Below are 16782 nucleotides of genomic sequence, written 5' to 3' on the forward strand. Positions count from 1 at the left end.
TTAATGAATAATAATAACATGAAATGAAGTATAAATGGAGTAAAATACCAGCAGAAATATAAATCAAATGTCATGACACTACTAAATTTCGCTGACCAATAAGTCGTTTGGGAGATAAAAGAGTCAGCTTTTCTTGCTGCACCAAATGACCTAGATCACTAAAAAGACCTTGAATTCCCATCACTTTCCCTGTCCTACAGAGGTGTGCAGGAAGGACAAGCAGTAACTGCTGGTCACCAGCAGAGGTCACCAGAGGTACACAGGCATATCAATCAAATCAATTTTATCAGTAGTGGAGATTCAGAGTGCTTTTTAATGTAAACAGGAAAAAATAAGATCAAAGGTAGGAAGTAAACGCAAATGGATAAAAGTAGAATAAACAAAAGTGATTTAAATATAATTTATAATTATTATTGTTGTTGTTGTTGTTACAATCATATTATGGCCTTTAAGTAAAATCTTCTGTTTAAATAATTTATATATTTAACTATTTTAGTGTTCCATTTTTATTTATTTATTTATTTTTGTATTCTATTGTTTTATTTAAGCATATTTCACATAGTAGTGTTTTATTATGTTGTGTACTTTATCTTAATATTTTATCATATATTGGTAAAATGAATGTGGCAAAATGTAGAAAAATCCTGAGCTCTCTCAGTGAATCACAGGGGAGGAAAGTAGAAGAATAAGCTTTATTTATACGGTAAGTTCGTTCCTATGCAATAGAATATAATCCAGTAAATCCATGAATGGCTTTTCTGTACATGTATAGACGTACATGGTTAGTCCTCACATTTATTGAGATTCTTTTTAACTCTTCTACATCACCTGTCTTTTCTGGTTATTTTCAGCTACATTAGAAAATGAAGAGAAATGTTTAACCAAAAACAAGGTACTGACAATTACTCTGAGACAACGTATGATAAAATAGTTTTAAGTCACTGATACTGATTCCATCCTCTCCACCTCTTTACATGTTATATTTAAACCTCCTTTAGGTATCATAGAAAATGTTCAGCTGTTTTTTACACATTCATTTCAAAGTTTTATGGGTGTTGTAGCGAACAGAAAAGTAAAACTTCTGGTGCTTTTGCGCTACATGGTACCGGTTCAACTTGTAACAGCTTGTAAAGCAGATAGATTTGCCAGACTCCATCTCTGTCATCAGACAAATCCATCTTGAAAAGCTCCAACCCACAATGTTTGTGCTGAACCGCTGTTCTGACCGATCAGTGTCAGTTGAGGAGAACAAGGCGGTAGCGGGGGGCGGGGTTTAGTTGTACTCAAAGCTGTTTGCAATGGCTTCCTCTGTGAGGTGATTAGCTCTGATGTAGCATTAGTTTTACTACAACAGGATCCATTTGTGATTGTTATGGGGGGTTAGTTGTTGTGTGAGTGGTTGTGTACAATGGTTGCTAGTGGAGCGATTAGCTTGGACTAAGCCACAGCAGCAGTTTTGTCAGAACTTGACATTTCTTTACTAAAACAAGGGCAGAGAGCAACACTGAAAATTTTGCATGACAGAAAAGATGTTTTCACTCTTCTCCCGGTCTGCTTTGGCATGTGTTTGCGATCGTTACGGTGGGGTTCGCCAGTGTATCCAGTAGCTGCTAGGTGGTAGCTGTTAGCTTGGATGTAGCTGTTGGAAAGTGGCAGTTTAATCAGAACTGGACCACATATTTTTAAACAAGAGCATAGAGCCACACTGAAAGCTTGTCTTAGCAGAGAAGATGTTTATGTATGTCTCCTGATCAACCTTGGCATCAATTTGATTCAAAGAGAAGCTCCGCCGCTAATCTACAGCAGTGGTAGCCTACTAGCTCAAGAGAAGCGCCTGCGTACAATGTCATTTTGTCTTGTCGCTCTGATTGGCCTGTCATAAATGTGACAGAACACTCCTCCAATCACCTTCAAAGAATTTTTTGAAAAGGCCTGCCCTTCCCAAACACTTTCTATGGGAGCTTTCCCAGATTAATGTGAAATATGTCCATGCAATGGATTTACAAAACAGTCTATCTGGCGTGTCTGGTTAGTTTTGAGTTGCAGTTTTGCGACGCTACGCTATGACAGCCCTGCCTACACTGAGAAGGTACCATCAAAGTATAAACAGTAACGGAAAACGAAGTAACTGGTACCAAAACTGAGTAAAGACGACTGAAACTGAGCAGGTACCATGTATAGAAATGCACCATTACCGCTCAGGACCCAAGTAGAGGGAGGGGCTTTATTGGGCTTAAAATAGTTAGCAAGTTTGTTGTTTCTCTCTAAAGCCTCCTATAGACTGTGCATTTTTAACACTCGGATACGTTTATGGCATGCTACACTGGAGTGAATCTCAAATGGGGATCAAGTTTGACGTGTACAGACTGTATAGTGGCAACTCCTACTAAACGCCGCTGAATCACAGGTAAGACGTCTGCCAATATGCAAGAAATAAATGTGCGTCATCCATCTATGCCACCAGCTCCATGGTGAATAATGAAGCAAAGCCACAACAAACCATTGTAAAACTTTCACCTCTTTGGCATTGTCTCCATTCTAATGCTAACTTGTTCGTTAGTGCCAGTGTCGTGTTTACCGTTTTGTCATTTCATGCTTCATCTCTACTGGTTGGGTAGTCGACGTAGGTCGTAGCAGCGGTCACATTGTCACATTGACACTGTCAGAACTTTATCCCAGGCTGTCTTTGGTTGCAAGACCATGACGACAGCTGCTGTCGACCTGTCTCACAGTGTGACGACCAAAGATATCGCCATGACTGGGCATCTTTCTTATGGGACATCCCAAAATCGCACAGTGTATACCAAGCTTTAGTCATAACTGTCTTACCCCTAAACATTGCAGAAATCTAAGCACCAAAATACTGCCAATATATTTGAGCAGTAATGTTGGAAATGTTTTGTAAAGCCTCAAGACTTAAGATGTGTATCCTACTTTATTTTTAAAGGGCTCATATGTGTATTGGAGGTGGGGTTATAGGGACAGTGCGGGGCTGGCTGAACAGGGTGCAGAAATCCTTGCAACGCCCCTGGGATATTCATGTATCACACATTTGTGTAAATGCAGCTTTTAAGTGTTTCAAGTCTTAAAAAGTTTCGTGCTCCGTAAGTCGCTGCTCTGTCAGGTTGAGACGAGTAACATGTGCTTTGTCTTGTTCTGCGTCCTCTCTCTGCTGGACTTGTTGGTTTTCCTCTCCGTTTGACCTCTGAGTCTCCTGAAAAGAAGACAAAGGTGAACTTCTGCTCATTATTTAAAGAACTAAATATTTAGACAGGCACAATGTGAAATACCAACTAGGAATAGTTAATGACTTGATTAATCACCTGACTGTCTGACTGATTAAAACCTCTACCTAGTGACAGCTTTGGCGACAATATAGGCCAGTTCAGCCATATTTAGGACCATGCAGATAGAAGAGGCAGTGGCCATAAAGACGGTGAAGATGGTTTTCTCGGTGGGACGTGAGATGAAACAGTCCACCAGGTTGGGACAAGGCCACTGATCGCACTGCACCAGCCTGGGCATGTGAAAACCATCATACACAACGTACAGGGCGTACCTGGAGACACAAACGAACATTATGGTGTGAAAATAACTTCAAGGTGGGGAGAAAGAAAATCAAATACTACCCAAATTCCAAAAAAGTTGTCCTGTCCTACTTTTTTGAGATGTGTGGCTGACATCAAATTTAAAATGAGCCAATATTTATGTGGGTTTATGGGATTTGCAATTCACTGCATTCTGCTTATATTTACTTTTTACACAGCGCCCCAACTTTTTTGGAATTGGGGTTGTAGTTGCTCTTACATGAAGCCTCCCTCAAACAGCAGTCTGAAGATGAGGCTGCAGGCGTATGTCCACCAGAGGGCGCCAGCTATTGGGAGTCTCCGTCTCTTCAGGGTTTCCAATTCTTCCTCTTGTCCTTTATTAGTGAGAAAACCCGCTCGACCAGAACTCTGACAGGACAGGACCAGAGGTAACATGAGATGAGATGAGGCAATGCATGCTGGGATACAGATAGAAAGACATGAAATAGCAAGAAAAGACACAGCAAATACAGAATTACATGCATGATAAAGCAAGACATTATAAGACATGTCCCGTATCAAGTTACAACAAATGTCCCACAGAGGGATGAACATTTAGGGGTATGTCCACCTGTAGGAGCCTCTTCTTGTCTCTGTGGTTCCTGTACGCCACATACATCGCTACCAACAGTGTGGGTGTGGAGACGAAGAGAAGCTGGAGACACCAGAGACGGATGTGTGAGACGGGGAAGAACTGATCGTAGCAGACGTTTTCACAGCCAGGCTGAAACACAGAGAGTTCTGATAAAAGATCTGAGATGTTTTACAAAGTCCTGAGATTTTTAGGCATCACTCATGTCTGTTAAAGTCTGCCTTTCACAAAGATTTGGTTTAATACTACATCATTTTTATAAATTACATTGAAGCTACAGGAAATGATGAGATGTGATAAAAGCACTTGAGATGTTGAGAGGTATTCCAAACTGTTTAACCACCAGTGATGCATGTTATTGATAACTAAATCTATTTCACTGATCAGAACAGGGTCCATAAATGTCATTAAATAGAGGCTGACACTCTAGAGCAGGGGTGCCAAACTCAAGGCCCAGTACAGTGAGGTCTGCAGATTTCCTCCAGTATAAAAATGTAAACTAAGCCTTGATTATTTAAAAATGTCTTTGTCATAAAATGTAGAAAAAGTAAATAATTGGATAAAAAGTCAGGAATGTGGAAAAAAAATGTTTTCACGGCTAAAACACATGATTTTGGCTTTTTATTTTATATATTGATCTTTTAATTTAACAACTTTAAAAATTCAGTCATATTTTGACCTTTTCAGTCCATGATTTTCAATGTTATCTCAAATTTTGACTTTCAGAACTCATAATTGTAAGTTTTTATGTCATACTTTGAGCTTATAGAGTCTCAGTTTTAAATATTAAGTCATATTTTGACCTTTAAAACCTTACTTTCACTTTTAATCTTATATTTTACCTATAAGACCCCCGATTTAAAATTTTATCTTACATTTTTAAACTCATGATTTTGAATTCAAACTACTATTTTGACCATTATGAACCTTGATTTTGAATTTTTGACCTTTGAAACTCATGATTTTGAATTCAGTGTCATATTTTGACCTTTTAGACTCATGACTTTAAATATAAAGTTATATTTTGACCTTTAAAACTCATGATTTTAAATTTTTATCTCACATTTTGCCCTTTAAACTTAATTTTGTGTTTAATCTCAAATTTTGACTTTTATAAGTCATGATATTTAAGTTTTTCTCTTTCATTTTGACTTTTTAGAATTACAATTTAACTATTTAGTCTTGTTTTGACATTTAAAACTCCTAACTTTGACTTTTAATCCCATATATTACCTATTAGAGTCACAATTTAAAATGTCATCACACAATTTGACCTTTAAAATACATGAGTTCCAATTCTATGCCGTATTTCAACCTATTACATTCACAATTCTAACTATTAAGCCAAATTTTGACCTTTAAAACTCATCATTTTAAAATGTTAATAAATATTTTGACTCTTATGACTCATGAGTTTAAGTTTTTCTCTCAAATTTTGACCTTTTAGAGTTACAATTTTAAATATAAAGTCATATTTTGACCTTCAAAACTCCTAACTTTAACTTTTAATCCCATATTTTATCTATTAGACTCACAATATTAAATTTCATCTCACATTTTGAACTTTATCACTCTTGATTTTAAATTTTATCTCATATTTTTACTTTTTAAATTTGTGATTTCAAATTTCTCATACATATTTGCCTTAAAAATGGACTTTTAATGTTGTGTTTTGACATTTTGAACTAATGAGTTAAAGTTTTTATCTTGGATTTTGAACTTCACATTGACTTTTTCATTTCAAATTCATTCATCATCATTTCTAAATTTTTCCCCTCATAATTCACTGGTGGTGAAAATGACATTGACAGATAACAGTGAAATGTTGACCTGTTTGTCTCTCAGGTTAGACCTAAATTCAGAATCAGCCCCAGTTTGATCTAGATCAGGGATTCCCAGGCTTATCAATATAAATCTAACTAAATAACTTTGATTTTATTTCAAACTGGGCTCATTTTAAGTATACGGGCTTTTTTTTTTGACAATAATTGGTCAAATATACTATTTAAAGGGTCTTGCAACCCTCATGTTAGTCCCAACCCGCACTTAGGGAACCACTGGCCAAGATATACAGGTGCATCTCAATAAAGTAGAACTACATGTAAAAGTTACATTTTTCCCATGATTAACTTCAGACAGTTAAATTTCCATAAAAAGTAAAATATTTCAAGAACTTTAGCATTGATCATTATGGCTCATGAAAATCCAATATCACAAAATATTAGAATATTGTGGAAAAATCTCATTTCTGAAGGTGTCCTGAGCCTTTATTCTCTCACTCTGGATCAGAATCATGGGGAAGACATGGGGACTTCATAACACCCCAGCAGTGCCACGGACTGATCGCCTCCTTGCCTCGTTGCATTGATGCAGAAATTTGTGCAAAAGGAGCTCCAAGCAAGTACTGAGAGCATAAGGAGGTCAACATTTCTGTGTTATAAATCCTTCTTGGTAGGGTGTTTTGTGAGATCCTAAAATTTTGAGAAGTGTATTTTTGAGCTGTAAGCTGGAATCATCATTGAATTAAATCACAGAGAACAAAATGAACTTGGGTGAATTAGGGGGATTATTTCCTTTAAATTCTATGTAATAACTCGACACAGGACCCTACCTGTAGTGTGTTACAGGTGAAGTCAGACTGCTCGTCCCCCCAGACGCTCTCAGCAGCAACAACCAGCACCATGACACGGAAAATAAAGAGCACCGAGAGCCAGATTTTACCCAGGCTGGTGGAGTGGCGGTTGGCACCCACTAGCTGAGTGTAGAGGGCCGGCCAGGACATCCTAAAGAGACAGCCACACACAATAAGAACAATATGACTGATACAAGTAGGAGTGAGGTTGTTTCTGTGTGTTTATGCACATGTCTGACTGGACTGAAGGGACACAGAGAGACTCAGAGACTCCCAGGAGGCCGGCATGGCGGGAAATGAAAGCAGAGAAAACAAAAGAGAAGTTTGAGGAAGAAGAGGATGAAAAGGAATGAAAGTGAAGAGGAGGAGGAAGGACGGACGAGCGCCAAGATTCATGTGAACTAATGAACCTCGCTGCCCACCGTGGACTGTACTGAACTGTACACACCCACACTACTACAGTCCTCACTTAGCCCTACCATTCATCTGCTACTCACTGATTAATGACTGAAATCACACAGTTTCACTCATTACATCAATGATCTGCCACACTAATAACTCAGAAAGTCTAAATAAATGCAAAACATGGCAATGATTGGTTCCTTTCTAAATTCTCCAAACATCCTACAATCATCAAGATACAATGTTAAATCTCAAACAAAGTAGTTTTTCTCACCTTGTGTCTGCACAGTCAGCTCGTTTGCAGGAAAATATTCCACATGGTCCGTTCCAACTTTTTCGAAAAACAAAGAAAGAAGAAGTTCAGCGTCATAGAAGTGAATCAAATCTGACACAGTCTGGATCTGAGATGCAGAACATAACACAAACCTGCAACTCCACAAAGATGCGCCTCCAGAGACAAGCCAGCTGAAGAAATAACTAATGACTTCCTGTGGGAACTTTCAAAATAAAATGCATGCATGGCAAAGCTGGTGCAAAGCCATAAAGAAGGAGGTCACTTGAGTATTGTAAATGCAGACATGGGAATAGTTTATTTGAAGACAAAATGTTACTTTTTTTAGTTGTATAGAATACACTGTCTTGTGACAGTATGGGTCTCTGAATCAGTGGTTCTCAACTGGTGGGTCAGGACCCAAGAGTGGGTCATGGAGCAGTTTTCAGAGGGTCGTATGTGTGTCTATGAAGCATGCATCCATACCTTTTATTTTACTCTGTTTTATAATGATAATGAGTAAATTTAAATGCCAATATTTAGACTCATTTATTTCTTGTTGCAATAAAAAACGTTTTTTTCACCATGATGATGAAGTGATTTCTTAAGATCCCTGGAAAATTGGCAAAAATTACATGTTACCATGTAATTCTGGAGTCTGTTTTGTCCTGTCTCTTTTTCCTGTCATGTTTTGTTCCATCTAAGATCCAAAAGCAAAAATTTAAATTAACTAGACATGCAGCGTTGAAACTTTTTGGGGAAACTTGGATGACAATTTGTTTGTAACCCTTGTGCCCTCCTCAAATTTACTGCCCTCTGGACACCTTCAGGGCAAAAAATGTACACACAAAAAATTGCAATTAAATCATTAAACATCAATATATTTTTTCACTTTTTTCTTCATAATTCTCTCTAACAACTTAATAATTTTCAGGATTTTAACCCTTTAAATGCCAGTTTAATTATTTGAAATATTTCATTTTTTACTACAAACAAAAAAATAATTAATATTTTCTCCATAATAAATAGTAAAGAGACTGGACTTCTGTGGTGATTAGACTTTTGGACAGTCAAAGATTAGAAACAAAATCGATTTGATTGCATTTATATTTTTTATGTAGTGTCAAATACCCCCTCTGGTCACCTTTGAGCCAAATATGTACACTTAAAAAATTGCTATTAAGGCACGGCGGTAGTCAAGTGGTTAAGGCGCATGCCATATGCGCAGGCCACCCGGGTTCAAATCCGGCCCGTGGCACTATTTCCTGCATGTCTCTCCCCTGTTTCCGACTCTATCCACTGTCCTATCAAATAAAGGCCAAAAATAAATCTTTAAAAAAAAAATTGCTATTAAATCATCACACATCAATATTTATTTTCTGCTTTTTTGATATATCTCTTCAAAAACTTTAAACTTGCTCAAAACTATAAACCTTAATAATTTTCAGGATTTTAACCCTTTAAATGCCAATTTAATTATTTCAAATATTTCATATTTTACTACCAGAAAAAAAAAAAAAAAACACACAAAAAGTTAAATATGATAAAAAGTAAAGATCTGGGGATTTGTTGGTGATTAGAGTCTTGGATATATCAAAGATAAGCAGCTAAAATGATTTTATTGCATGAGTATTTTTCATGCAGTGTCAGATACTCCCTCTGATCACCTTCAAGCCAAAAATGCCTCACTGACTCCATTAACACCACATTTTTTAATCTTACTGCCATTACAGTATAAAACCACGTCTTCTGTAATGTCAGCATTTACCTTTGAAGAAAAGTAGTGATATTTGATATTTTTAATAGATTCCACCACATCCAACTGTTTTCCCATTGTAGGCTGATGCATGAAATTCTTGTATTTTTGACGGTTAAATTATGGAGCTATGTGGCTACCAGGGGGTGCTAAGAGGTTTTTTTTGTGTAATTTAGGATAAAAATCCTGAAAAGTTTTTAATGTTTGGCAGTTTTGAGCAACTCTGAAGTTGTTTATAAAAAATTTGTGTGATTATTTAATAGTGACTTTTTCTTGAAAGTGTACATTTTTGCCTCAGAGGAGTCCAGAGGGTGCAAAATGCATCAATAGAGTATAAATGACATGGGTAAAACACACTGGATTTAAAAAATTAACTAGAAAGAAAAGTTCCATCAAAAATTCATGCCACAAGCTGTAACACAGCCAAAATGATCACCAAATCAAAAAAAGTTGAGAAAAATGTACAAAAATGCCCAAGGGGGCGCAAGAGTTAAAGATACTGGTGGGTCCTGAGGCTAGACCAGCTGAGAACCACAAGTCCAGCTCCTGCTGTCACCACTCAGTGAAAGGGTAAGTGTGACAAGCATTTTAAATAGTCTAAAGCAGGCCAAACACTGGTCCTTTTACCATCATCAGGCAGAAATCTAATTTTTTGTTAATCTATGACCAAGTACCTTAAAAACATGACATTCCCATCAGCCTAGTTGGAAACCCCTATATGGATAGATACATTTATGACAGTGTGTACTGAATACATTAAGATTTAATCAAAAACAATTAACCCATAGTAGCATAAATCTGAATATGAGGGTGCAACAAGCACAGCTATAAAGGAGGAGGCTGGGGTGGAGGAGGTTAAGCTTTGCTAGGATCAGCATGGTGCATCTGCATCAATGCAATCAGGGATTAGCGAGGGATCAGGGATTCTGCATCATCATGTGAGCATGCTCATATTAACATTTAGCTACGGACAACGTAAACTGCCAGGCTGAATTCAGAGTGTTGACATAACAAAGCTGCACTGTAGTAAAGAGGTGTCTGTGTGATGCCTTTGTGACTGTAACAGGACACAGGTAGAGTCAGGGGGACTTCTCAGCGCCAAGGCGCCTCTTTGGCAGCCGTCAGCCTCCAGGACAGAGCGGCTCTGTGTCCTCCTAATGACTGTGACCGATGAGTTAGTTCAAGTGTGGGAGCAAAAACCAACATCGTCAGTTGACACAAAGTAAAGTGAAAACTCTGAAGAAACTGAATAAGACCTCTGTATAAAAAAGATTAACATTTTCTAGTGTAACAGTGTTTATAATCACATTTAATGATTTTTGATTAAACCAAAAGTTCTACTCTTTAAATCAAAAATGATGTTTGTAGTCAGGAAAACATCCTGAGCAGAGACAGAGGAGGCGTAAGTGATTCTAATAGAGTCATTAGGGGAATAACAGTGACACTTATTCTTGATGCATATCAATGAATGGATATCAGTGTCAGGAGCCGACTCAAAGGGCCACTGTTTGATCCGTCAGTCAGGACCGAGCTTTAAAAAAAAAAGCACTGCAGAAGAAGAAAGGCTGGTGGATTGTTTCAAGCGGGTGAATGAGTAGGGAGGAAGAGAGAGAGGTAAAATAGAGCTGATTGTTAGAGTAGCTCCTGATCAGGCAGCCAGCTGGAGAACAGAGGGAGCCACTGTCAGCATAGACACACTGTACAACACTCACATACATGTTAGCAGGACTGTACAAACACACAAACACGCTGGGATGAGAGAGGGGGAGAGCAGCATGTGACTGAATAGCAGGTCCCAGATCTGGAGGAGGACTTGGCCGACTGATGCAGGATCAGCCGCGCCGCTGCAGGAAGGTCTGCACCAGGCAACAGAGGCGCTAAAAATAATGGGACTTACTGCACAGTTTAAGCACTTTAATTTGCAATTTTTAAAATAAACTTTAAGCTCTTTTCACCCAGTTTTTCCTCATTCTAACCTTTTTAGTTGTTTATTTAATTCCAGTTTCATCACCTTTTCAGCCAATTTTTGCCTTTTTCTGTCTCTTTTCCTGCCTGTTCTTATAACTCTCAAATTATTTGCCAGTTTCGTCCTATGTGTTTCCTCTAAGCCATTTTTCCATCCATCCATCCATCCATCCATCTATCCATCCATCCAACTACCCTTCAACCATCCATCCATCCAACTTCCCTTTATCCATCCATCCATCCATCCATCCAACTACCCTTCATCCATCCATCCATCCATCCATCCATCCATCCAACTACCCTTTATCCATCCATCATCCATCCATTAATCCAACTACCCTTTATCCATCCATCCATCCATCCAACTACCCTTTATCCATCCATCCACCCATCCATCCATCCATCCAACTACCCTTCATCCAATCATCCATCCATCCACCCAATGGATCCAATCCACCTAACCATCCATCGTCTACTCAGCCAACCATCCATCCAACCATCCATCCATCCACCTACCCACCCAACTACCTTTATCCATCCATCCATCCATCCATCCAACCACCCTTCATCCATCCATCCAACTACCCTTCCATCCATTAGTCCATCCACTCACCCAATAATCCATCCATTCATCCATCCATCCATCCACCCAATGGATGGATCCAATCCACCCAACCATCCACCCGTCTACTCAGCCAACCACCCATCCATCCATCCATCCATCCATCCATCCAACTACCCTTCATCCATCCAACTACCCTTCATCCATCCATCCATCCATCCATACATCCATACATCCATCCAACTACCCTTCATCCGTCCATCCATCCATCCATCCATCCATCCATCCATCCGTTCATTCATCTATCCGTTCATCCATTCATCAGCCCTCCATCCATTTTCCATCCATCCATCTACCCACCTAATGATCCATCCAATCATCCATCCGTCCATCCGTCTGTCCATCTATATCATACTGGACAGGATCGCTCTTCCATAATTTAGAAAGCATTTTCTCGACCCTTGATTGTAATCAGCCATTAGTGTAATATGGATAATTGCCCATAGCTTTCTGTATAGCTGCAGCCATCTGAGCTGTTAGTTTTGTTTGGAATTGTCACTGTGTATGCTTGTTGGTTAATGGCGCCATTGCCTCAAAATGTACTTTTTTTTAAAAACATTTTTTGTAAATTTTAGGGGGAATTGGCTTGAAAATTTCAAAGAATTTTCACTGATTTTGGGTGAGAACTTTATGTCAATCTCTTGGTGTTTTCATAAAAGGTTACTGAGACATTTGCAAAATATGTGAGGATATTTGGTGGTATTTGGAAGGAATTTTTGAATTTTCACAGAAATTTTTGGTACTGTCTTAGACATTTTAGGATATTTAGGGGGACTTGTTTTTTTGGAATCTCTTATTTTTTGAAAAGGAATTTCCCAGGACCTTCAGATCTTTTAAAGCTTTAGAGGAAATGTAGTTCATACCAGACCTTGACAAGGTCTTGCTCCATCATCAGACAAAAACATTGTATGATTTTGTATGCCTTACACTTTATTTTACTAACTGAACAGCCGCCCATCAACTTGCTGACACACACTCAAAATGCCTAAAATCTATACACTCTGTGTTGTAAAGTAAGAAAAGCATATTCTCCTCAAATACAGACATTATTTTTGGTGAAAACTACTTCCTGTTCAAAGACAAAGCTTGCGTTTCAAACGTATCAGATCCTAATGATCCCAAATAAGAGGGAGAAAATAAAAAAGCATCCCAAACAACAGCTTAGGATATTTTATGAATGCAACATGAAGCACATAAACTTACTCCGCAACAGTAGAGGGCGACAAACTTACACACGGGAGTTATCAGCTGCAAAGGGGGCACCGGAAACGGAAGTAAACCCTCTCGCCTTCGTTGCTGCAGCTGCGAAAAAATAATCAAGCACGGTGAAAGACACCGACACCCAAGTGTGCTAAATCAGAGGATTAAACAATGGCTCTGGAATCGCGGATCACCCAAGAAGAAATCAAAAGGGAGCCAGAGAAGCCCATCGACCGAGAAAAGGTAGACGGAGGGGTTGGACGTCAGAGTCAGGGTTACACTGTTTATTTTGAGCTGCAGCATGAGCTAACCATGCTAATTCTACCAGGCTACAATTGATAACCATGCTAATTTACAGCCGGGAAATACTAATTTATACTGCAGACATTGTAATACAAGTTGAAAATTAATAGTTAAATTTCTCTGTCATACAAAAAGCATTATAGTATTTATATAAAGTAAACAGAAGGAACCTGTAGCGCACCGTATGCTGCCTAGCATGCTAGTACATCATAAAAAGGCTGTGACCGTTTACTTAAGGATAGTTTTATGTGACATTTTTCAATAAAATGTACAACTGCATTTAATCATCTTTATTATGAAACAAACTAGGGATGTGTTTCTAAAACTATGCTGTTATTATGCAGCGTATTAAACCACAAAGCTGGAAAAATACAACTACTGTAAAGCCGTTGTAAAGCTATAGGTGTTACGGATGAGTTCGACACTGTGTAAATTCGTCCACAAGCAGCAAACGTTTCCGCTTAAGATTACAGCTTACTCATGATGTTTCTTGGTTGTACAATCCGTGCCCGTGCTTTGCTCCGGAGTAGTGGTGTTAATTAATCACAGAAGGAGCCGGATACTGAATTTAGGTCTGACCTGAGAGGGTTAACATTTACCATAAACTGTCAACCTCAGTTTCCACACTAATGATCTATGGAGGGCAGGGAAATACTTTTTTTGTTTTGTTATTTGGAATTTTGAGATAATTAAAATAAAACAAGTAAAAGGCTTTTAACCCTCTGGTACCCCTTGTGCCAAAAATGCACACTTAGTTGATATTTTAAAATAAAAAACCTTTGTTCTCTTTCACAATTAATATTCCCATTTATTGTATTTTTTATTCATTTTTACACATTTTTCAAAATTCTGTCCCAGCCACAACAATCAGCCCAACATAAATAAAGTAAACCTTTTTTATAGCGTTAATATCCCTGGTGTGCAAAAAATGTGCATTGAATTGAAACCCATTCAAACCACTTCTTTTAATCTATACTCCATTAAGGCATGAATCATGCATTTTCTGGTTTCTGGGCTTCATTTGAGAGTTGGGGCTTTACATTTGCACCTGGACCATTTATTTACCCTGTGACACCACTTTTACCATATATGGGTGACAGCAGGAAATATATGTTTTTTTTTCCACCAGATTTCAGTGTTATAGTGACCTTTGCTCCCCTTCTCACTAACTCTCTGAGGTTTTGTTTAAGTGCAGATCAGTGTGTGAGTCTGTGAGTGTGTCTGTGCGTAATCAGAAAATTAATTATCTAATTTTCATGTAGTAACTTGCAAAAAATCATTTTTTGGTGTATTTTGCATCTAAAAATGGAGTGACATCAATGAAACCTGGCATTTAAAGGGTTAAAGAAATTCAAATGAATGAGTGTTTGACATTTATGATTAGGGCTGACCTTAACTGAGAAAAATATAATTCACTAACAGTAAAACTATTTTGAAATGTATGATATTTATAACATGATTTAAAGGTGTGCATTTTTTGCGCAGAAGGGTGAAAAACATGAGTATTTTAGAATAATTGACCTCACAAAAAACTAAAAATGCATTTTAACCAATGTTGCTACGAATCAATGACATATGCCAGGCTGCAATCATCCATAAATACGTTATTCACTTTCAGTGTAGTGTCTTGAAAAAAATCAATTTGTGTTTTTTTCATCAAAAAATTTAGTTTGTTTACATAACAAACGTGGCAATTAAAGGGTTAAAAGATATGACAGTTATTGAGTATTTGGTATTTTTTTTAATGGAACAAGCTGATGAAACAAAGAAAAATTAAACAATTAAAAATAAACGAATATAACTTTTATATTAACAGTAATAACCCCCCTGTGCATTTTTTGCACACTAGGAGGAAAGTGAGGCAGCAATTTGTAGGGATACCAGAGGGTTAAAAGGCAAATACATGACACAGAAATCCAAAAACATTGTACTTGCATGTCAAAATTTAAAATCATGAGTTTAAAGGTTCCATACATTAGTTAAAATCTCAATTATGAGTATAAAATGGCAAAACATGAGTTTTGATTTTTAAATTGTGAGTCTAAAAGTTTAAAATATGGGATTAAGTCAGAGTGAGGGCTTGACAAGGTCAAAATGTTGGATAAAGTTCAAATTCAAGAGTTCAAAACGTTAAAATATGACCAAAATTTTAAAATTGTTTATCTTAATGGTCAGAATCTGAGAAAGAAAAATCAAAATTATGAATGAAAATGTCAAATATTGAATAAAAATACAAAACGATATGTTTTAGTAGTAAATGTGAGATGCAAAATTTGAAATATAAAATGAAAACACAAATTTATTATTTTTCTCCTCATTCCTGACTTTTTATCTAATTATTCTTACTGTATTTTGTACTTTTTATGATCTAACAAGGGTCATAACATTTGAGTGTAAATATTACTGCTACTGCCACTTTACATGTCAACATTTAGTTCCTGTTGTCTGTTAGAAACAGTGGATGGTAGAATCTACACCACTGTCATGGAAAGGTGTCACAGATCTTCCAGGTTTACTTGTCGAAATAAATACTTAAAAAACACTCAAAACATTCTCTAATGTCTTCTACCTTTTAATAGTTTTAGTTTAAATTCCATCTTCTCTTGCACTGTTCTGGTATTAATAAATTAATCCTAGAATTTATGATGCAAGGTTTTTGAATGTATTCTTCAAACAGTTACTGCCATTCTTACCCAGCTGGTTACCTTGTGTTTAACTCTTGCTTTGCTGCAGACCTGTCCCCTCCTGTTGCGAGTCTTCACCACCAACTGTGGCAGACACCACAGACCAGACGAATTTGCCCGTGGAAACGTCCCCTCCAGCGAGCTCCAAATATACACATGGTGAGCCTGCTCCTATTTCCCTCTCTTTTGTTGCTGTGTCTATTTGACTTGCTGGATTAATTTTGTTTTTCATATTCCCCGTTATCAGGATGGATGCTACCCTGAAGGAGCTAACTAGCCTGGTGAAGGAAGTGTATCCAGAAGCCAGGAAAAAGGGGACCCACTTTCATTTTTCCATCGTCTATCCTGACCATAGAGGGAAAGTCTACAGGTATGTAAACAGAAGTTTTGTACATTTTTATTGCTCTGAAGATGTGATGATCACTCTGTAGTCTAATTTATGCCACTGTGGTGCATTTCAGGTTGAGAGATCTCGGCAACACTATTTCAGGAAGGAAGGGCACAGATGACTCCATGACTTTGCAGTCCCAGCGTTTCCAGATTGGAGACTATCTGGACATAGCGATCACACCGCCCAACAGAGTCCCACCTCTAGGTCCACGCATGAGACCATACTAAACACAAACACGCAAACCTTTCTACACACATACACGTTTTTGTTGTTTATTCTTCCATTGAATCATCTGTGATGGTTTTTGCCTCATTTTATAAAGTGTGATGTGAAATAAAGTTGTGTTTTGTTTCCAAAGTTTCTGCTGTTTTTCTTTT

At 37.6% G+C, this 16782-nt stretch overlaps 2 protein-coding genes across 2 annotated transcripts; one reads left to right on the top strand and one right to left on the bottom strand.

Annotated features, from left to right (window-relative positions):
- Positions 1 to 3120: 3120 nt before the first annotated feature.
- Positions 3121 to 7529, bottom strand: LOC121506367 (gap junction beta-2 protein-like). Its single transcript, XM_041782148.1, has 6 exons — positions 7488 to 7529; positions 6791 to 6962; positions 4159 to 4311; positions 3808 to 3956; positions 3353 to 3559; positions 3121 to 3214 (listed from the first exon to the last, which is right to left on the bottom strand). The coding sequence occupies exons 2-6, from the start codon at positions 6959 to 6961 to the stop codon at positions 3121 to 3123; spliced, it is 774 nt and encodes a 257-aa protein (XP_041638082.1). The 5' UTR covers position 6962; positions 7488 to 7529.
- A 5580-nt stretch (positions 7530 to 13109) lies between these two features.
- Positions 13110 to 16762, top strand: sap18 (Sin3A-associated protein). Its single transcript, XM_041782168.1, has 4 exons — positions 13110 to 13270; positions 16064 to 16173; positions 16262 to 16384; positions 16476 to 16762. Exons 1-4 carry the CDS (start codon positions 13199 to 13201, stop codon positions 16630 to 16632), a joined length of 462 nt encoding a protein of 153 aa, XP_041638102.1. The 5' UTR covers positions 13110 to 13198; the 3' UTR covers positions 16633 to 16762.
- Positions 16763 to 16782: the final 20 nt, after the last annotated feature.

Source organism: Cheilinus undulatus, linkage group 24 (genome assembly GCF_018320785.1).
Source record: "Cheilinus undulatus linkage group 24, ASM1832078v1, whole genome shotgun sequence".
In the NCBI taxonomy this organism is placed as follows: Eukaryota; Metazoa; Chordata; class Actinopteri; order Labriformes; family Labridae; genus Cheilinus; species Cheilinus undulatus.

Coding starts and splice junctions, on each gene's coding strand:
- LOC121506367 (XM_041782148.1), bottom strand. CDS start 6,961: ATGTCCTGGCCGGCCCTCTACACTCAGCTAGTGGGTGCCAACCGCCAC. Junction 3,560..3,807: donor CTGTTTGAGGGAGGCTTCAT/GTAAGAGCAACT, acceptor TTGTGTCTCCAG/GTACGCCCTGTACGTTGTGT. Junction 3,215..3,352: donor GTCGCCAAAGCTGTCACTAG/GTAGAGGTTTTA, acceptor TCTTCTTTTCAG/GAGACTCAGAGGTCAAACGG.
- sap18 (XM_041782168.1), top strand. CDS start 13,199: ATGGCTCTGGAATCGCGGATCACCCAAGAAGAAATCAAAAGGGAGCCA. Junction 13,271..16,063: donor AGCCCATCGACCGAGAAAAG/GTAGACGGAGGG, acceptor GCTTTGCTGCAG/ACCTGTCCCCTCCTGTTGCG. Junction 16,385..16,475: donor CATAGAGGGAAAGTCTACAG/GTATGTAAACAG, acceptor GGTGCATTTCAG/GTTGAGAGATCTCGGCAACA.